This window comes from Corvus cornix, chromosome 4, assembly GCF_000738735.6.
Source record: "Corvus cornix cornix isolate S_Up_H32 chromosome 4, ASM73873v5, whole genome shotgun sequence".
NCBI classification, from domain to species: domain Eukaryota; kingdom Metazoa; phylum Chordata; class Aves; order Passeriformes; family Corvidae; genus Corvus; species Corvus cornix.
The window spans coordinates 849,459-871,833 of record NC_046334.1 but is presented as its reverse complement, the minus strand read 5'-3'; the positions used below and the strand labels follow the sequence as shown (position 1 = coordinate 871,833).

General features: G+C 47.2%; 1 protein-coding gene across 10 annotated transcripts in view; it reads left to right on the top strand.

Moving 5' to 3' along the window:
* Positions 1-22,375, top strand: part of SLC4A4 (solute carrier family 4 member 4) — a 146,466-nt gene that overhangs the window by 71,601 nt on the left and 52,490 nt on the right. For all 10 annotated transcript variants that reach the window (XM_020585263.2, XM_039550501.1, XM_039550500.1 and 7 more), the window contains one exon: positions 21,854-21,989. In XM_020585263.2, coding sequence (XP_020440852.2) covers positions 21,854-21,989 — 136 coding nt within the window. The remainder of the gene's footprint in view (positions 1-21,853; positions 21,990-22,375) is intronic.

Here is a 22,375-nt window from a genome sequence, read left to right as displayed (position 1 = left end):
GTCTTGCTTCCAACTGGAGACCTTGATATTTAAATGTAGTAATGGGAACCGAGTTCATCCGATGGAGCAGGGGTGTTCGGCTCGGCTGTGAGCTGGGGGTGCATAATACCCTGTGAATTGCGTGGCTGGGCAGGAAAGGAGAGGTGTTCTGAGCATCCTGACCTGTGGAGACCTCCAGCACTTACCCTCTGTGTTCCTACCCTGAGGGCAGTTCATAACAATGGGACTGACTAGGCTTGGCCTTCAGGCTCTCATTAATGACTCGGCTCCTCCGTGCAGAAGTGATGCAGGGGTTAGAATCCGTTCTTTGCTTCCTTGGAACCAACCGATTTTCCTGCTTTCAAGCAGTGCTGAGTGGAAGGGAGCTGAGAGGTTGAAGGAGGCAGAAAGCGTAGGTGTCAAATCCCATTTGCACAGCACAGGGAAGAGAGAGAAGGGAAGAGCCTTCTGACTCCCACATGAGCCGGCTGGACGTTCTGCCTTGGAGACCCGTCCACAGGAGTCTGCTCAGAGTGCCTGCCCCCGTGGGAGCTGGCAAGTGTGGTTGGACAGGGGGATGGCTGACACTGATAATGGATCGGCTTTATGTGCGTGATGCGGGGAATAAGGACAGCAGCTGGCAGTGCTGCGGCCACAGCGCGGTCCTTGGCTGGGGAGCGCTGGTGGCATTGTGGCGCTGGGGACAGTGCTGGTGGTGTCTTTCAGACAGATAAGTAGCTCTTAGGATGTGAGTCATCAGTCAGGAGAAAAGGACACGACTGAAGAGTACCACTCAGGGAAGAGCAGGCAGAAAGAGCTGGCTGGAGGCAGTGAAACTTAGTGTGCTTGGTGCAGAGTGAGCAGGGAAGTTATTCTGAAACCATAACATTTAGATAACCATAAGATTTAGATATCAAGGCACTTAGCAAGTGAGCACCAAATCTGGGCAGAGATGGGTGTCACACAGACTGGGAGAAGATAAAGGAAAGTATTCCATGGGCTGTAGTCCAGATGAGTGAGTCTCTCTGCTAGAGAGATGAGGCCCTGTGAATTCCCTGCCTGAGAGCTCCAGATGGGCCATACTAAAACATTGCAGAGACATTGCACCTTCATTGACAGTCCCTGAGCTGGATGTGGTGTGCCAGGTACTGTCCCAGTAGGAGGGTGGTAACCATGGCCTGTGGGAGCGGTTCTATGTCAGAGTCAAGCACTCTATGGTGCCTGGGGAGCAGGCTGTGTGAAAACAACAAACTGGCGACATGGCAAGTGATGGATCCACAAAGTTTTGGGAGTTGTTTGGGGGCAGTTAGGTGGTGGATGGGGTAGATCAGGGCGGTCCTGACGAGGAAATGTCTCCTGGAGCTGCTTGAGAAGTCTCCTGGAACTGCTTGGTTTCAAGTCCATGAAAGCAATGGAGGCTTTGAGGCTAGGAAAGAGTTTCATGGATGTGGGAGAATTTCAGTGTGTGGTGTTTGGTTCTTGGGCCTCTCAAAGCTTTCTGGGCCATCCTGCAAACCTGTCAGGCTGCAGACACTGAGGAGATGGCTGCTGTCTGTTCTGTTCCTTGCTCCCAGGCAGAGTGCTGACTTGGCTGTTCAGCTGGGCACGGACTCTTCCTTGCACTTTGGCTGTTCCTAGAGAACATGCCTGACCCCGTTGTGTTGGACTTGCTCTTATTTGGGTTTCCCTTTATCTGTGTGGGACTTGTTCTGCCTACTTTGTATATCACGGTTTTCTTGTCCCAGCCTGTTCCAAGGTGAATTGCCAAGGATGGGAAACTTCAGAAGGATGAGTCTATAGCAAAAAAGAAATTCGGTCAAGTGATTTCATTCCAGCCTGGATTTCATCGTGGGAATGGGAGCTCACTCTGCAGAAAAAACTGCTCACCATCAAACAGTATAAACGTATTTAGTGGCAACAATTGCTCCTTTGGCAAAGCCTAGCTAAAGCTCTCCAGGGGGATTAGTCTAGGCTTAGCATTAAAGCCGGGCTTGAAACATGCTCTGCATTCCTAGTCACAGGAAAGTAGTGTCATCCAGAACAGTTGTTTCTTGTCTGCTGCAAGAAATGGGGATTATTTGAGGATGGACTGGTTGAGATAAGTGACTGTCACAGCTTGTAGAATCCTATTTGCTGGTTGGAAGCAAAAGAAGCAGCTCAGGAACCACAGAACATGCTGATTACAGTTATTCACATGGGCTATTTTAGAGTTAAATTTTGTCAGTTGTACAGTTCAGATATCAAACTCATGCTCTAAATTCCTAATTTAGACTAATCCCAGAGTCATTTAGATTTTCCTGTGGCCTGGCCCAAGGGTTTTGCAGCGTGTTGCAGCTCCCAGTGATGCATATCGTGTGAGCTGCATGGGAAGGGGGAACAGGGAACTGATGAAGGTCTAGGAATGGGCAGTGTGCCTTGGGATCTGCCCAAAAAAATGGTGCTGGGGGCTTTGTACTGAGCTCAGTCTGGTTTTTGTTCCAGCTGTGTCAATGTGACTTCTATTCAGCGGTGACGAGGGAAGATTTCCAAATCTTTTGCCTCGTCTGCTTAAAATACATACGGGTGTATATGCAAAACAGGCAGTATTTTGTATGAATTGTTTGCCTTTGGAATGAGATTGCTCTTTGTCTTGTGGATTCCTTTAGGGCTTTGGCAATAAATAAGAATCTTCCAGCTGCAGGCAAAACCACATTTGGGGTTACGTGTGAGCAATTTTTGATTGTTGGTTGTTCCAGCATCACCTTCTCCAAGGGTTTGGTCCTGCTTTGGCGTAACAATGGGAGGGACCTCAGTGGGACAGGGACAGGCTGCCAGGACGCCTTGTGCCAGCACCTATAGGAACAGCGCAGGCAGAACGAGAGCTGTGACCTGGGACAGCACCAGGAACAAATTTAACCCAAAGCATATATTTAGCCTGGCTGCTTTCAAGAAGATTTAAAGGCATATTTAAAGCTGAGCATCTGCTGAAGTGCCGGGCGGATTGCTGATATAAATAGTTACCCGCACTAGAGCTGCTCTGGCTACGTGGGGAAACCTGGGAGCGGGCAAGATTTCAGAGAGCGCTTTCAGCTGCTTTGCTGTGCTGGGATGACTATTCATGGTATCTATTCTCCCTGTCCTTTCTCCTTTCCTTAGCTCACTTTCTAATGACCACAGGCTTTTAGAACTGAAGAGGAATTCCCTTCGTCACAAGTGGGAGAATCAGAGCACAGGTGGGACTGGAGCTGGACTGGCAGTTTCCTGCCCACTGCCTTTGCTGAACTGGGAGTTGTGCAGCTTTCCCAAAGCGTGGCTCTTCTGGGAGCTGTCCCCCCGCACTGAGCTTTATTGTAAACTGATCCCAGGAGGATGAGTCTTCTTGGGAAAGCAGCCAGTGTGCTCTGTATGGCGCGTCCTGCCGTCCCTTTAGAAGTGGAATAATGTACAAGAGCTTTCTTCCCCCAGCAGTAGTTAGGAGGAACATTCTCACTTTCTCATTTCTCATCTGTACCTGCCTTAATCCCAGCTCAGCTGTCACTAAATGGATTGCCAGGTGTTTTCATTGTTTCTCCTAGTTGTTGTGAAAGTGGGCTTATAAGAAAGGGATCGTTCCCTTGGGTTGGGGTCTTTCTCGAGTCAGAGTTAGGGAGATGAGCAGCAGCTCTCTTTGGAGTTCCCCTTGGAAGCAGTGATTCAGTTGCGGACCTTCTCATTGAGTCACAGCTGAGACAGACTTCCCACCTGTCGTGGGAGGTCAGGCACTGACTCCCGTCCCACATGGAAAATATCTGTCAAGAGCTGCTGCTGGTGGTCACAGCATCCTGCCCACCCTTTTTTCTGGAGCTGCCTTAGATAGCTATGTCCATCCTGCCCCAGAAAACATTTTCTTTGCATTCAGGTTTCATTTCCAGTCTCAAAATACCATTTTTAATGTGCAAGAGTGGTAACACGTGGATTTTTTTCCCAAAACCTGTGCCTGTGGAATACAGTGTTTTTCATGCTTATGGTGCTTCTTAATTATAGGAGGATTCAATATTAAGAAGCTGGAAGAGACGGCAGCTGTGTAAGGTTTGTAGATGAAGAAGGTCTTGTTCCCCAGCTTCTGCCTAGTGTCCTTCCTCAACCATTAGAGCAAAATAGGTTTTAGCAAACCTTATCCTCGTGAATTCTTTATGGAGAAGCCAAGTCCTGCAGATGACTTGCATCCTGTTACAGCTCACAGCTGGTACAAGGCGTGGAAAGGGTTGGCTTTCAGGACATCCCATATTTCACAGCAGTTGGAGCTGTAGGCTTGTAACTGAAACTTGGCAGCATTGGGGAGGCTGGGGATGTCTTCTTTACTTTGCTTTCACAAAGTGGATATAATACCTATGAACAATGAAAGGGGCTTTTCTTTGCCCTTCTGCACAAGAGGAGATTGTTTGGAAATCAAAAATAGTCAGAAATTGTGTGGTGCACCCATTCCTTAGATTTCCCAAACCTGCCGTTCTGTGCTAAAAGCAGACCTTTCTTTAGGCAACTTAATTCTCTATCTGTGGCGAATTCCAGACGCTTTGGAAGACCGTAGATAACCTTCAAGTTCAGTTGAAAGTTATTTTGGGGTTGGGAAAATAGTAGTTCGCTTTCATTACATCTCCAGCTAATCCAAGGTTGGTGACTTGACTCTTTTTGCCGCAGTGCTGTGACTAATCTCATAGTTTTGTTGTTAGTTAACATAATTGTGTGCTTTTCTAAAAATGAGAAGATACCGGGACATTTGCCTCATCCCTCCGCAGCGGTTATTGCACACTTTTAGTAAGTGTGCTAAAAACCCCTATTGATCAAAGTTCCCATGTTTATAGCTATTTTTGCCAAGGAATTTGGGACAGGCGTGAGCAGGGCGGAGAAATGGAAGGTGTGATGCTCTGGAGGAGAACCTGTTAATTCCTGTTGTCAAAAGGGAATGTGGCTGCTTTGGAAGCCTTTGAAGATAGAGAGAAAAGGCAAAATAAATACTAGTGTAAGGAGCTAAGGGAAGGTTGCTGGCTGGGAGGGAAGAGAGGTTTCGTGTTTATGGATCGCAGGAATGGAGTGTGGTACTTCCATTGATACATGCTGTTGATTTTCAGCCCCTTGGGAATGATTGTGTTACAATAACTTTGGAATTGTGAGGCTGAGACTGACCAGAAAAGGCATTTGTATTTCTTTTCACCCATTTTCTTGAAATGAAGAAGTGCAGTATTTACTCTGGGGTTACTTTGAGTTTTGAAGACTTGGAAGGTTTATCTCCTTTTTGTCTGCAGCCTGCTGGTCTTCAGCACCTTTTGGAAATAAAGATTTGGATTTCCTCTGAGGTTTCATCCAGAAAAGAGGTTGCAGGGAGAAGTTTTGGAAGTGGCGGCTGTCTAAGCCTGTGACATCTGTGATCCTGGCCTGTGCAGCCATCTCTGGAAATTTGCTGGAATTGTACATCCTTTTGGTCTGTGTGGGTCAGGCACATAGTATTTATTGTGAGCAGTTTTTCTTGCTGCCTCTACTTGTCTGAGGTGTCTGGAAGCAGTGATGACGCTGTGGGTTGTTCGCAGGTGTTTGAACTCGGTGCCTGGGGGAAATGGAAAGGCAGGATTTTGCCAGGTCAGCTCTACACAGACACAGCGTGTGTAGGAGCCACTGCCACTGGTGACTTATTCCGGGCAGGGTGGCTCATCATGGCTCCAGACTGACAGGGCAGGCTTGGATGGGATATCAGGGAAAAATTCTTCATGGCTTCAGACTGACAGGGCAGACTTGGATGGGATATCAGGGAAAAATTCTTCCCTGTCAGGGCAGTGAGGCACTGACACAGTTTCCCAGAGAAGCTGTGGCTGCCCCTGGATCCCTGGAAGTGTCCAAGGCCAGATTGGACGGGGCTTGGAGCAACCTGGTGTATTGGAAGGTGTTCCTGCCCATGGCAGGGGATTGGAATGAGATGGGCTTTGAGGTCCTTTGCAATCCAAGCCATTTTGGGATTCTGTGATGGGGACACTGCTCCCCCTATAGCTTAAGGTTGTAAGAGGAGAGACTCTGGATACAAATTTTAAGGGTGCTTGAGATGTTTTTAGAGATGGGGACAGCTTTAGGTTTTCTTTGGTGCTCCATCAGATGCCCTTGATGCGGAAGTGGTGGTATCTGTGAAGAATGTCCTTCTGGCTCTGGAAGAGCCCTCACAGCCAAGGCAGCATGTGATGCAGAAGGGAAAATGCTCTTTGCTTGGAAGCTGTCGGCTTCAGAAACATAAGGTCAGTGCTGAACTTGTTGCAAAAACATCCTCCTCCAATTAAATCTGGTGTGACATTTTTCTGAGGAATGTGGGTTTGGTGTCCTTCGTTTGGGAAGAACAGGCAGATTTTGCACAGCGAGAAAAAGAGTAAATGTTTTGCAAGGAATATTTTGCTTACTATCAAGGTCTCATATTTTCTTTCAGTTATGCAAAGCATGTGCTTAAAATGGGAATCTCCACTGGAGGATGGCTTTCAAATCTTGGAAGAGACATCCTTGAGGTTTATTGCTCACAATTTCCTGTCTCTTTGGGGGATAAAAAACAAACATGTTTTGAAGAAAAGCTGTTTTATCTAAATCAGCGCATTGAACTGTCCCTATCTGCGATGCGATATTGTTAATAATAAGACGTTTGACTTCATCTCAAAGTTGAGCAGAAGAATTTGGGTTGGGGTTGAGGGAGCAGGTATATATGAAAGAGCTGTTTTCTGCTCTGTGGCTTCTCCAGTGCCACAAAGTTGAGAAACACCTGGAAAACCAATCTTTTTTTCTACATCTTCTCTTCTTTCATGTATTTAATGGAAGTATGTAGCAAACAGTCCCTGCCTGGTTCTTCTGGGGTTACTTTTCCATGTGGTGGAGTTTCTTGCTCTGAAATAGATGGAGCCCCCTTACAAGTTCATTTTCCTTGTTCAGAACTTCTTCGCTGTAGTGACAGAGCAGAGCATGATGGCTCCTAGAAAAGGGATTCTGGGAGCGCATGTTCTGTTGCTCACAGCTGCATCCCAGCCAAAGTTTGCCTGGCGCTCTGTGGTGGAGGATTGGGGAAGAAGGAGATGGATCTCTCTGTTCAGCACCTTCGTTTAACTTAGAGCTTTAAAAAAACACTTGGAACTGGGAGGCGGGAGGAGTTGGGGAATTTAATTTTCCCTGAGAAATACCTGTGTATTTCTTAACATAGTATTCCTGTCTTTTCTTTTCCAAGTTGAATAGGCTTTAAGCCAAGCTTTTGAGAAGAAATACAAAAATCTCTTCTAGGTGCACGTACACAAACGTATCAGGTACAGTTCTGCAATCCAGAATGGCTGAGCTGGATCCATGTGTGCTTTGGCTTGTGTGCTACACATTCTTGGGTAATTCCTTTCTGTACTGCAGCTTCACTGCAGCTTTCAGTTCTTAGTGGTCTTTTCCAGCCTAGGGGATTCTGTGATTCAGTGCTGCCTTGCGCTTCCAGACTGCTGCATACCTTCTTCACTGGGGTCATGGCTCTTCTTTCCCTGGAGCCATGAAAATGTGTACCTCACTATGGAGAGTTTAGCTCAGTGGGTGAAGTAATGTGTGAGACACTTAGTCTGCTCTTCATGCGTCCCTTAAAAAAAATAGTAAAAGAAATCATGCTTCATTTGAATCAGCAAGTGGGGAACTTTAATTTAAATAATGGATTTAATCCAGCGATATCGTTGTCATTATTTCCTTAAGGGGACTTGATTTGCTGTTACTATTTCTTTCACCCTGAATCTGCTGTTCCATTTTGGTAGCCAAGTCACACTTTATAATACTTGGTGTAATTCGTTTTTGTAATGTGCAGGTATCCAGCATCCCAAGTTTTGTGCATTAGATGGCCAGGTGTTCATGCTGGTATCCACCTGGAGATGGAGAGGACTTCCTTTTAGGTCATCTTTTTCGAATTCAAATCTGGATGGAAATTGAAATTCCATTAAAAATAGCCGAGGGGAAGGCTGCCCTTATTGGTAGTGGTGCAACTACTTGGTGTTTGGGTTTTCTCCCCAGTTGAAATCTCTTTAGGAATTAAGGGAACACTCTCTGAACTAATGAGCTAGCTGAGTTCCCCCTTCTCCTTGGAACTCATCTTCCCACCCCTTCCTTTTAGTTCAGAATTATGAAGAAATAAAAAACCTCTCCTGTTGTCACATCATATTTAATTTCTTTAATGAGATGAATAATTCAATAATGTAAACTGACAGTAATAGTCCCTCTGCCCTATAGAAGTTGCCGCTGTGAAAAACTGGATTAGCACATTTGTGTAGTTTGGGCTGAAATTACTAGTTTGTGATTCTCGTTTGGATTAAGCAATTTGATTTGCTCAAGTCTTTGAAATCAAACATGTCCTTTCTGCTGTCTATTCATAGAATCATCACGGAAAGGCCTGGGCTGGAAGGGAACTTAAAGCCCATGCAGTTCCATCCCCTGCCGTGAGCAGGGACACCTTCCACTAGACCAAGGTGCTCCAAGCCCCGTCCAACCTGGCCTTGGACACTTGCAGGGATGGGGCAGCCACAGCTTCCCTGGTGAGCCTGTTTTCCTGTGAGAGACTTGGTTATTGCCTCTTGGGAAGCAGTGGGTGCTGACATCCTGTGTGTGCTGCCGGGATGCTGCAGGTGCTGGCTGGGCCGGGCAGGATGGGCGCGTCACGCTGCAGACTGAGGAGACACGTATGGTGTTACGTGACCCGGGAGCAGCCCTGGCCACGGGTGCTGTCTGCAGGCAGAGGGTCTATTAATAGAGCTGAGAACCAGATGATTCCTGGTGTTACGTGACTGTGTCTCCCGAGATTAACTGGGGAGGTGTTTTGGGGTGTCAGGAAATCACCTGCACAGGACGCGCATGTTTGCAAGGGAGCGGGGACTGCAAATACTGTAGTCTTGAAACTGAGAGATGCAGTAATGGAAAAACATGCAGGAATGTGATGGAGAGAGTTGGGATTTGAGGCATGAGTGATTGAACTCCTCTCAGGGCAGTGCAGAGCTCTTCAGGACTCGGGAATGGAAGAAATGACTGCACAGGGAGGGCAGAACATAAACGCTTGATGTAATTCCAAGTAGGTACATCCATCCTTGCTCTTGCTTTAGTTTTTCCTTATGACCTAAATAATATTCTGATAAATCCAAGGCATCCTTCAAATTCATGGCATCCAAGGAACTGTGAACTCCTCTTCTGTGAGCACGCATAGGTATTACCTGTCTGAGCAGTGTGCTGATGAGCATTGTTATTCCAGCACCAGATCTTGAATGTAAAGCTTCTACACCTGCTATTCCTGTAAATTCCCTTTGGAAGGGCCAGTGTACCTTCGTGTGGAAAATGTCAAATCATTTTAGAGTCACATTTCACTGGGAATAACTTGGTGAGTGCAGCTTTGGCTCCCCTTAGTGCTCTCAAGTTAGTCCAGTGCCTCGTTACCTTATTTTACATCAGTCTTGTGCTTTGCTTGACTCCTGTGGGAATTGAGCAGGTCCAGGCGTAGGTAAGTGGCTGGTGGGATAGTTCAGCACCTCTTTGGTCATAATGTTGTTTTCCTTGCTGTTGTCGCAGATATAATCTGTGGTTAATCCCTCAAGTCCAAACCTGTGACTCCCCAGAGGACCTGAAGCCTTTTGTTGGTTTTGATTTGCGGCCTTATTATAGACAAATTAATGGCCCTGAGTGACAGCAGGGCAGCCAGAGACGAGAAGAAAATGAGTAATTAACATATATTGGGTATTACTGATTGCTTTTATGATTATCTGGATTTTAAGGTATTAGCTGGAAAAATAGCTCCTAATCCCTTATTAAAGATAAAAGGCAAGTCATTAAAAGTAGGAGGTTGTTTTCAGTCCTGAGAAGCTCTGGAAATATGTCTTGGCTCCAGCAGCAAACTAACCTTGAAAGCCTGTAATTCCAAGGTACTCAGCTTAGTTGTTCTCCTCAGCAAGGGAATTTCTGAAGTTTCCCATGTGCAGGGAGGCGGAGGGGATGCGAGACAAAGCGACCCTTGTCATAGGAGCTGCGTGCTTGGCACCACGACAGGGCCCTTTGAATATCCTTGGCGTTAGCTGAGCCCGGCCCAGCTGCTGGGCTGGGAACTCTCGACAGCTCCACAGAGGGGTTATCTCTAACTTCAGCTTTTTGCCGGAGGCAGATCTCCTGCATGAGGCTCCTGTTGCACCCCGACTCCTTCGTACCTCCCTCTTGCCACTGTGGCCACCTGACTGGTTTTGTAGCCATCTAACTGGTTTCATGGAATTGTAAAAAAGGTCACAGAATGGTTTGGGTTGGAAAGGACCTTCAAAGTCATTTTGTTCCAACCCCCTGCCATGGACAGGGATACCTTCCCCTAGACCACATTGCTCAGGATTCCATCCAACCCAGCCCTGAACGTTTCCAGGGATGAGGCATCCCCCACCTCTCTGCGCCAATGTTTTACCACCCTCTTTGTAAAAAATTTCATGGCCATCTAACTGGATTCACAGCCATCTAACTGGTCTCATGGGCATCTAACTGGTTTCAGAGGCATCTAACTGGTTTCAGGGCCATCTAACTGGTTTCAAGGCCATCTAACTGGTTTTGTGGCCGTGCACTAAGCTGAATCAGCAAAACAGACTAGTCCAAGCCCAGAGCCCTGATCCCAGCAGGGAAGGGGGAACAAGAGGCTGAAGTGCCAGGAGAAGGAAAACAATAAAACTGGGGAAGGGTGACGTTTGGCTGTTGGTACTCTTAAACCCACCTGGAGCGTGTGCGAGGTCAGAAGGAAAGCAGCAGCACCCCTTGCTGAGTTATACTAATTAATCATCTGCAGAAACTTGCCAGACACTGAGACTTTCTTAATAGTCAAGTATTTTTTGTTTTAAAATGAGTTCATTCCTTATTTCTGGGTAATGAAATTTGAGTACCAGTAAAACCACAAACTTTTCAGATTTCCTGTATTTTAACAGTTCTGTGTTTCAACACATCGTGTTTATATGCTCTGGCTACACTTTTAAAAAGTAATTGAAAATGGAGCGGGACCAATTAAAAAGAAATAAAGATGGCATTTAACGACTCTAAGGAGATCAGTGCTTGTAAAGAGATTTACAGTGGAGGAAATGCTGTTCTGATGGAATAAAGTTTGAAAAAACACTGCTCATTTCTGCTTTGCCCTTTCCATCCTAAGTTGTTTAAAAGATTACCACTAGGACCTGGCTGATTTGTTCCCCTCTTATTTTTTTTCCCCCAATTATTTTTTTTTTCTTAAGTCCTGGACAGTGTTTAAGACCAGCAGGATGCTCAGTGCTTTTGATGCCACTGCCAGTTTTCTGTGCTTGGGGAAGGATTTAAAAAGTAGAGTTTGACTCCCTGTTGGGTTGGTCACAGTTGATTCTGTAAATGCAAAGGAAACAGTTCAGCTTTGGAGTTGTTTTGCTGTTTTCCTGTTTGGTCTTGGTTGTGCTGGTGCAGCCCTTGGTGTTTCCACAGAGATTGTCAATGTTTTCTGATACGGAGTTGGCGTTTTGTTACTCTCCGTGCTGTTCTCATTCTCTAGACCAGGATGCCAAGCAGATTATTAAACCCAGCATGGGGTTTCCAGTCTCACTTCATTACTAAAAGTTGCTCTGAAGCCGTGACAAAGTGCTCGCGTTTCGGCAGCAGATGGAATAGCTGGAGTGGAGATCATCTGTCTGGGAAGCTCACTAATGGAATAGACTAAATGAGGTTGGAAGGTGCCATCAGTGGGTCCAAACCTCTGCTCAAAGCAGGGCCAGCTTGGTAATTAAGTTATTAACGTTGGTTTCTAAGTTATGATACCATGTCCGGAGCGCTCTGTCCTTGGATGGAAGTGCAGTGGCACAGGGCCCCAAGGAGGCACACTGTTACTTTTCCTACTCATGGAATCATCCTGGTACCTTTGGATGTTCAGGACAGAGAATACTTGGGTCTCCTGGGTCTCCCTTTAAGCATGGGCAGTACAACATTATTCTTGCCAAGTGCAAGGAATTGCATCTTCTCTCTCTCCTTTGCTGTGGTTTCATCCTCCCCTCACATGCAGTAGCTGATCCTCTTGTATCTTCCTCCTCCTGTGTACAACAGAGGGGACCATGAGACCCTGTAAAAGACACCACTCACCATATTGTGCCACTTTGGGGCTAGGCAGGGGCCTGACCATTAGGAAGGTCAGTGCTTATGCAAAAATCCCCCCCAGCTATTCCCTTCGGTCCAAGCCATCCCCAAACCGACCTCCTACTTATGTTTTCCTCCCAACTGTCTAATCATTAACAAGTTGCTTAATGCACAACAAAAGACCAATTAACCCTAAAGCATTTAGTGAACTGCATGTAAATTAGTTGTAAAATGTTGCTGTAAACATTAAATGTTGGGCAATTACATAAACCAATAATTGCTAAAGTTGCATTTAGGAGCTTGAAAGAAAAAAAAAATCTGCTTAAGTAGCACATCAGAGAACTCCGCTAATGGTTTTGTTTTTAACTGCAGCCATCCCGCTCTGGGTAGGTCCCAGCAGGCTGGGGCAACTTAGATTCCATGTGGTTTTAGTTGTGTAAGAAAAATAAAGGCATGGTAACCTTGTGCACCTTTGGAAACTGCAAGGAAAACCTCCAAAGGGCAGAACCTGGAGTCTAGAAAGAAATGGTGGAAATATGGTAGATGGTATCCCATTGGATACCAGTGCCAGCTGATTCTGTGGATTGATTATTGTTTTCTTCAGATTCAGGCTGCATGAAAACATTCCAGACCTGACTAAAACCTGGGCTCTGGAGAGGGTCTGGTGAGGTGTGAGCGCAAAGGGCCTGGCCGCTCACTGCTGTTGGGTTTGCTTCCATCTTCTCTTCCTCATTCTGCAGGCACCTGCCTCCTCCCCTGCTAGCCTTTGGGAGAGGCCAAGTGCCTGTGCACCCACCTGTGTGCTGGAGTTTCACACGAAGAGGCTGCTTTGCTTTTCTGCACAATTTTTAATCTCCTTAATTGGCTGTCTCGCTCCAAGGTGGTCCAGGTTACCCACCGCTTCTCAAGCTCCTGCTGCTAATGGTCTTAAATAATTAATTTTCCTTGTATGCCTCATGTACTTATCCTTCAGTTTTCAGTGGAATCTTTCATTTCTGGTAGTTTTGCTTTGACCCGGGCTTGTGTCAGACCCAGATGTTCCTAAATGGTGCAGTGAAGTGTGGCTTTGCCTCCTTATTCTGTGTATTTGTGCTTCGCTGCTGCTTTAGAGCCTCTTTGTTGTTTTGGTAAAAGTATCTCTCTGTGTGGCTCATGTTGCATTCCGTAAGGAGTCACCAAATGTGTCTCTAGATACCAGATTTCTCATTTTTCAGTGAAAAAACAAGTTGGGTTTGTTTGAACTCGCTTTCCTCCTTCCTCAATTTTGGCAGTAGCCTTTTCTGGAGTATATTGATTTTAATTACAGTGCATTCACTTACTGAAAGCCAACCCGTGCTTAATTTTCCTGGATAAATCCATTTGAAAATGGTCTTTTATTTTTCTTGCACACAGTTTTACTAGTATAGATCCTGTCACGTTCTTTTCCTGAAAGTGGGAATATTTTATACTTACGTTTCCTTGACTGAATTACAGAAATTTGCTTAAAGCTGTAAAACTACCTTTCAGCATGGGTGAGACCCCAGCAAATCCGCTGGTTTTTTCCACCATAGTCGTGTTCCGTGGAGGTTTGGTGCTCGTGTAGGAGGTGGGGGTGAATCTGTGAAGCTCAGAGTTAAAAGGAGACGGAAGCTTGAACTTCACTTGCTGTTGCAAGGGGAAACCGGTGAAGAGCAGGAGCTGCCCAAATGTCACCAGGCTTTTGAGAACAAGTTGAATTGGGAGCTTCTGGGAAGCCGCTTGGAAGGAGTCTGCTGCTGGCAGCCTGGAGCCGTGCCGAGCCCGGAGTTAATGGTGGTTAATTTTTAAAGGCAGGGGCAAAACTGGTTATTGTGTCTTTGTCTCAATAGGGTCTTTCTGCTCCCGAAATGCCATTGCAAGAGCCCTTTTCTGAGTTCTCTTGACCCGGAGAGAAAATGAAAATGCCTTCAGAGAAGTGGTTTATCCACACAAAACTTTGTTTTGCCACGTTGCTAACTGATGGGGACAGTTCCATCGGGATGGTCGTAACATCTCCAGGGATGCCAAATGAGGGAGGCGGCGTTTATCAGGATTTAAAATACAGAATAAATGCAGGCACCCGAAAGGGCAGGTCTGTAGGGGTGGATCCACCCAATGGAGCTTGCTCTGCAGCAGCAGGGAAATGTGAGGAAAACCAGCACCCAGACGGGAAATCAACTGGTTTTGTAACCACCCTGTCAGGCCAAATCCTGGTGCTCTCCTAGTCAATGGAAGCATTGTCTGGATTCTCAGGCTGGCTTTGCAGCTTTTTAGATAAGCGGCTGTGAACCGTTCTGAGCCAAAAGGGCAGTTTGTCACTGAATGAAGCTTTTCAGAAGGTGGTGGAAAAATAGACAACCCTTTCTCAAAGCATCTCAAAGGAGCTTGGCACCTTCCTCCTGCTGTGGGTCAAGGTGAAGTGGCCTCCTGAGCTCTGGCTTCTGAGCTGGTTGGACCTGATGATCCTTGAGGTCTCTCCAACCTGGTATTCTACAGTTCTGTGATTCTATGATAGTGCTTTTAGTGTGGAGGTATGTGTAGGACAAGGGGGAACGGCTCCCCACTGACAGGGGGCACGCTTAGATGGGATACCAGGAAGAAATTCTCCCCTGTGAGGGTGGGGAGGCCCTGGCACAGGTTGCCCAGAGAAGCTGTGGCTGTCCCCTCCCTGGAAGTGTCCAAGGGCAGTTGGACGGGGCCTGGAGCAACCTGGGACAGTGGAAGGTGTCCCTACCCATGGCAGGGGGCTGGAACAAGATGATCTTTAAATCCCTTCCAGCCTAAACCAGTCTGGAATTCTATAAAATACATATTTACACCATGGCTTCCCTCTCCTATGTGGAGTTTGAAGCAGGACAGGTGATCAGGAAGAACTAACAACCTGCAGAACCCCCCAACATGTGTGTTTAGCTCTTGTGCACCAGTTGGTCTCTGCAAGGATGGTAAGGAATAATAATGCACGTTTCCCTCTGTGCCCGGAATGGATGAGGCGTTTGGCAACATCGAAAACAGAGGGGACAGAATGAAAAGAGCTGAAAGCAAAAAGTGTGGATGCCAGAAACATTCAGTACTCCTTGAAAAACAGCCTGGCAACGGAGGTGGGCTCCACTGCAGCCGGAGACACGGGACGAAGGCTTTGGCATGCACGGCAACTGTGGGAATAAATACGGAAAATCCTCACCCGCGCGTGTGTCGCTTCCTCCCTCTGTGGGTGGGTTCTGTCCTGCCAAGGCCCTGCCGAAGGAGACTTCCAGAAGTGCTGAAACAGTCAGGGCTGCTGTGGAGATTGATTGAACGGGACAGATAGACAGTGATGAAACCCTGCTTGTGAGAAGAGCTTAATAGGCAGAAAATTGGCTATTGCAGCTGGAGGGCTGGTTGGGAAGCACAGAGAGGGAAGTTTCCTCTTGTCGTTGCGTGGAAGCTCAAACTCAAGAGAAGAGCCCAGAGCTGCTACAGCTTTATCCTTAGAAGTGTCCCTGTACCCTCCCTGTTACCTAAACGAGGTAAATGAGCAGTGGTAAACTGAGTTATAGTTTGGTAGGAGGGCTTGTGGCTGATGCAAGGAAATGGCACTACTTACAGGGACTGCAGCACATCAAACCGGCTTTAAAACTGTCTCTGGGGAGCCACATTTCAGTGTTGGAAAAGAAAAGGATGTTTTTTTTGTTTCCCAGAGGAGCAGGGGTTTTCCCTTGTGCTTACGATGAGCAGTTGCTTTGTGGCCACATGGTGCAGTGATACTGATGGGGGTATGGGAGGACTTGTGTGCGATCATGGTGTGCTTACAGTGTTTAAGATACCAGAACAGGAGCCAGCAGGATCCCAGAGAGGTGGACAGCACCAGTCTCTCCAGGAAGGAGACTGTGAAAGCCACACTGCTTTAAAAAGGGAAACAGAGAAAAGCCAAAGAAGGAAAATTATGAGAATTGAGGAGTGATTTTTGAACTCAGTTCTGTGTGGCAGCCGCTCCGCTGCTGTTTCACTGGGGACTTGACTGTTGCTCAGATCCAATGGAGGTGTGATGCCAGACAGCATCCTGTATCTGTGTGACAGCAGGAAATGTTCCAGAGCTCCAGAGAAAGCCAGGCTTTCTCTAGATGCTGCTCGCTCTTTATTAAAGTCTTCTTGGCAACTGCTCAGGAACAGCTCCTTAAAAATGTGCTGCCGTAGCAGTTTGACACAACTGGAAGTAAGATGGTTGACCTCCAGGACCAGTCAAAAAATACCTTTGTTATCTGTATTTTGCAGTGAATTGCTTGTGGTGTAGTTTATATCAGGGTTTATAACCAGTATGGTTTGTCACTATGGACTAGTTGGTTTGTACAAGTGTCGGAGGCATTGCTGCTGCCTTATAATGCCATTAAGAATGGCACTCGGAGAATCTAGAAAATTTTTAAAATGTGATATAGAAAGAAAGACAAATTTCCTGTTTTTCTCTCAGTTTGAGAGCTAGTCACTGTTGATTAGCATCTAGCTGTGGCATACCTGCAGGGAATTGCATGGTCCGCGTACACCCAATTCCACACCCTTGGAATCAGGGGAGCCTGGCATTGATGGGAGCAGGCAGAGCCTCGCACTGTTAGTACATAAAATACTCAGTTTGGCTCAACTGGCTAATCATGTGCCTGTGGGAGGTTATCTGTTCCCATTTCCTTGGGATTCTGCAGCTGCCTCTGCTTCTGGCAGGTTATGTAGATATTACTGGTTTTGGCTGCAGCTGGAAAAAAACAGTCAGTCTTTGAAGGCAGAATCTCCCTCGAGTGGAACAATGTTGGAAGAAGCTCATCATGGGGCTTGGGGTATAGCATGTGGTGGTCTCTCCATCATAGCCATGTGGATGAAATTGGCAGGCTGTCTTCTTTTATAGGAATTGCCTTTTAGGATAAGGGTCACCAAATTTTCATGAGATAGTGCTGGGTTTGTTTAGAAGCTTCACAGACTCATTGTCAACGTTGCATCCACAGATGAGTTAATGTGAAACATTTTTGTTAGAAGGGTCCTTTTTCTCTCCCTGCATCTCCAAGGAATGTTTTAATGAAGTATCTGTAGGCACAGCACCAAAGACTAAGGGAGCTGAGAATGCCCAGCAAAGCATTACGTAAATGCTACCGTTCTTCTGGCACTTGAGAGAACACAGTATTAGTAAGAATTTGTCTAATACTGCAGGTTTTTTGCAGATCAAACGCTTAATATATGCCACATGCTGCAGAGGAGCTTACTGCAAAACATGTACAATCATGCAGTCCAATACTCCAGCAAAAACTGGATTGTTCCAGAGGCAGTGCTGTTCATTATGTCTGGGAAGGGGCACGATCAAGGGATGGGGTAGATTTGCTCCAAGATGGATCAAGCACCTCAAAGAGCGTTCTTTGCACCCCACAGTCATACAAGAAGTGGCCTGGGGTGGGATCTGGGTAGTGTGGGGAACGTTCCCTCCTGGCTGCCAAGTTCTGCCTGTGGAAAGTCTAATCTGCCTCACAGTCAGCCCGCCCCGGCACAGGGTCAAAAAGTAATCGTTCATAAGCAAAGAGGGAAAACAAGCAAAAGAGAAATTCTCACGCTTGCTTAGAGTGATTAGCTGGGGAGCGGATCACCCAGGAGCGGTTCTGTGGGACCATGGAAAAGGCCAGTGTGCAGCCTCAGAGCAGTGTCCCTGGTGCACACTTTCCAAAAGTAGGTGTCATGTATAAATCCATGTGCACTTGGCTTCTTCGATGGTGCTCGGGGATGCTTGTGCTTGGTGGAGCACTTGGGGAATCAGGAAATCAGTTCTCACCTGGGCTGTTCTGCAGATATTGGTGTTACCTGAAGTGATCGTTCTCCCTTCCATAACGGGAATAACAGTTCTTACCTGTAAAGGTGCAGGAATAGCATGGAGAGTCTGTGTGCTTCAGAAATGCTGGACAGTATTGCTGGTGAAGCAGGAGAGCATCCCTTGTCTTACCCTGTGGCTTTGGCCAGTGCGTTGGATGCCGTACAGGAACCAGCAGAGGTGTCCGAGGGGATGGTTTTCAGTGACTCCTGGTTTTAGGTGGGATTCCATTCAGGTTTGTCTTTGAAGGAAGCTGGCGGGACTGTGAGCCATCAAAGCCTCCCTGCTTGCCTTTAGCTGGTGTCTTGTGTTGACATTAACGCACAGTTAAAATTGGCTTTGCCAATGGAGAATTTTGGAAGGGAAGTCAGCTGAACTGGAAAGGAAACAAGTTTAAATCTGTTACAGGTGCCTGCACAAGTGTCACTGCTCTGACTGCGGATAGGTTTGAGCCGAGCTTTGGCAGAAGGAGGGCAGCCCCAGAAAGGACTGGGAGTACGATCATGTCCTATTTTAATAAGCCTGCCTGGAAAGGACGTTTGACAAACAGCTTTCCTCGATACTGGTTCCACAGGCTCTGGAGAGGGATTTGCACCAGGTCTCTCAGGGATTTCTGTAGCTGCCAACACACTTAGAAGTAACAGAGAACTTCATGTCTGATGGTCCCTTTGGCCTTGGATGGAGGAAGCAGTTGACCGAGGTGCAGGTCCCCAGGGTCTTCAGAAGTGTCCCTGGTAACAGCCAGCTGAAAAAGCAGGAGGAAAAGCATATTGGCTGAGTGGAGAACAGGACTTGTGCATCAACACAGATACCCCCTGTCCTCCGTCCTGAGGCAGCATCATACACCCAGAGAGCCAGGCTGAAACTGCCTTCCACCCACCACCAGCCAGGCCCTTGGCACGGAAGCAGGAGGTGACTTTAGGATAGGGGCCAATGCCACAAAGTCCCCCCGGCATGTCCGTGTGCAGCTCTGCCATCGCACTGGGCAGCAAGGGAGGGCTGCCACCAAAGCTGTGGCCAGAGCAGGGCTGGGAAGGGAAGCTCAGCCATGCCTGATTTGAGGTTGTTGTGCTAGAATGTGTCTCTCCCTATTTCTCAACTCCTGAGATTCCTCTCTCTTGATGGAGATTGATTTTTGCCTTTGGGAACCCGAGGGTATACATTGTGCTCAGAATTGGCCTGAGCTGAACTTGGAGAAACTGCTGATGTGTTTGCTCTTGTGCAAATTATGGATTTTATAAGCTGCCTCATGGACCGTGTGTGGCTGAATGGAACAGGAAAGGGAAGAGGCAGAAGTGAGAGACATCACCCATGGATGGCATTGCCTCTCTATCCACGTTGTGTTGGAACATTCAACTCTCTGCAATTAATATCTTAATTCCTCTCCCATTCAGGGGAAAATATAACCCCAGCCATCTAAATCTCTGGATTAGCCTTTTCTCTGCTGCAAACGTCTGCTGACCATCAGGTTGTCCTCTTGAATAAGACAGCAAGGAAAACAGTATTGACCAGCCTGAGCTGCTCCTGGCATCAGTGGTGCTGGTTCAACCGGCTCCTGAACTGGACGACCGAGGTGGAAGCGAAGGTGATGGCCAAGGCTGGGGCAGGCTGGCGAGGTGCTGCTCAAAGGTCGGGCAGGCAAGGCTGAGGGGTCACCTCCCGGGTTAATGACTCTCCAGTCCCTGAGCCCGGTGCTCAGCTGGCTGCTTGCACTGAGCACACAGTGTTCGCCTGGAGATTAAGATGAAAATATGCTCTCCTTGCTAAAGAGAGCACATAAACAACCCATAAACGGCCCATTAACCCACAAAATCGCAATAAAGAACATGTGGTCAAGCGAGCATCGGGGACCTGTGACCCAGCAAACGCCCTAATGGGATTGTGAACCTTATCATTGGCCCTAAGTGTGGATAATGGGAAATTAGCAGCAGGGAAAGGAGGAAGGCAAGAAAGAAGGGGTGGCGAACGATGGGCACCCAGGTTCAGTGGGCAAAATGTTGTGGAATGACCATGTTATGGGTGGGAATATCAGGGTAACACTTCCATATAGTAAAACCACTTCAAAATGACTCAGGAGACACTCCTCCCATTGGCTCCAGTGGATACCTTCAACAGCTCAAGAAGCTCTGCAGTCCCTTCTCTTACAACCTCTTCCAAGCAGCAGTCACTTCTGTGTTCCGCCTTGCTTTTTGAAGCAATAGGATGGACATGTATTTTTTTTGTTTTCTAGCTGTGATATTCAAATTCTGTTTGAATATAAAAGTATATTGAGATTCATTAGTGCAGGTAAAGGGGGAGGACAATGGAACATGCATGGTATGGATGGATGGATAGTCTGGCATCTTGTTCCAGCCCCCTGCCATGGGCAGGGAGACCTTCCACTGTCCCAGGTTGCTCCAAGCCCCATTCAACCTGGCCTTGGACACTTGCAGGGATGGGGCAGGCACAGCTTCTCTGGGCACTCTGTGCCAGTGCCTCACCATCCTCACAGGGAAGAATTTCTTCCCAGTATCCCATCTAACTGTGCCCTCTGTCAGTGCAAAGCCCTTCCCCCTTGTCCTGTCACTCCAGGCCCTTGTCAGAAATCCCTCTCCAGCTCTCCTGAAGCCTGCAGGAAGTTGAATGCCTCATGATGGGGAGGCTGCTGTAGCGGCAGGGAAAGGTCCTTGGGTCCCAGGAGATTCCAAAGGCATTTATGATTACAAATATACTTCTGGTCAAAAAGAAATCTGTATTACAGAAGCATCATCACTCCGAGTAATTTAGGAAGAAAGCAATGAAAGTTTGTTTAAGGAAAAGAAAAAGGAGTAAAGGGCATGTTTTTTACTGGTTTCTTTTTTCCCATTGCAAATTGAGACTGTTTACCCTGGAAAAATCAATGTGGTCGGACACCTGGTGTAATTAATTATTTTGCAAGAGACAGCCAGCTGATCTTTTGAAAAGAAAGGAGTTTTTAGCAGAACTGAGAACTGTTCAAAGTTCATAGTCTGCTGTGTATCTCTAATGCTGATAAACATCCAGCAGAAAGGATGCCTGTCTTAAAATTTCACATGGTCACACCTTTGTTTTAAAGTGATACGCTCAGAAAAAGACTGTAGACCCCAAGGAGCCCTCCAGCAAGGTGACTCTGGTGGTGTGGGCTCCAGTTATCTTTAGGAGATGTCCTCAGGCCTTGGGATGGGGACAGTGATGCTCTCAGGTTTGAATTTTGAATCCTTAAGCAGGAAACAGTTTCTTTCCTTTTTCTCGAGCTTATAATGCAAACAGACTTTGCTTGTGCTGTGTGTTGAATGTAGTTCTTTTGCCTAAACAGGCAGTCTTTTCCAACCAGGACCAGTTGTTTTTTTTTTCAGTGCATTGGTGCCTGACTAAATGCATTGGGTCGCATTCTTCATGTATAGACGAGACTACCCTTCTGTTAAATATTCCTGTGTTTTCCAGTGGTGGGCTGGGGAGGTTCCAGCCTGCCTTGCAGGCCAATGGCAGCCCAAACCTGGCTGGCACGGAGGGAGGGGAAAGCCAGCAGTGGGATGCTGTGCCAGCAAGCCCCCAATTGGTTTGGCTGGAACTGGTTTTAGGTCATATAAAAAAGGGGGTGAAGGATCCGGGCTGCTCAGAGAGCGGCAGGTCCTCGGACAGCGCCACAGAGCACATTGGTTCTGAGCTCCATAGTGGTTTTTTTTACAAGGGCTGCAAATTGCTGTAACGTAGTTAAGGTCTGTAGGAAGAGACAAGTTTTCCTGAACTTTACTCCCAGCTTGAACTTGTAAGAAGTTCAGTGAGAGGCAAGGAAGGGGAGAGAGGGAGATAGAGGCACCCTCGCTCACACCCCTGCGTCCGCAGCGACGAGGATGTCAGATGGCAAAGGCAGCCTGGAGAAACAGCTGAATGGCCTTGGGGAGCAGGGCAAGGAGAGGAGCCGCACGTCGCTGGTCATCTCGCAGGCCGTTAACCGCAGTATTTTCACCTCTGCAGTCTCCCCCGCCGCCGAGCGCATCCGCTTCATCCTCGGAGAGGAAGATGACAGCCCCGCGCCCCCGCAGCTCTTCACCGAGCTGGACGAACTTCTGGCTGTCGATGGACAGGAGATGGAGTGGAAGGAGACTGCAAGGTGGGTTGGTTTTCCTTTACCCTGAAAGGGTAAATTTCCCGTGGGAAATTCCTATTTTAGCATTCCATTGGGTAATACCTGTGCTGCAGGATTGCACGGGGAAGCCACAGAAGGGTGCCTGTATAGTTCAAATTGCCATTCTTTGATAAATGAGAGAATTTGAGGGTTTGTTTAAATATTCCAAAAGAAAAACTAGGAAAAAAAATAGAGTGTTAGATTGATTGGAATATTTTGCCTGTGGAGAGAAAAGTATGGGCTGAGTAGTCCTTTGCAAAGGGTGACATGTCCTGACCGGAATTGCCAGAAGTTGCTGCCTGAGTCAAAACTGCATCAGTACTATTGCCCCAAGCAGCTTTTGAGCCTCATCCCACCTCACACCACAGGCT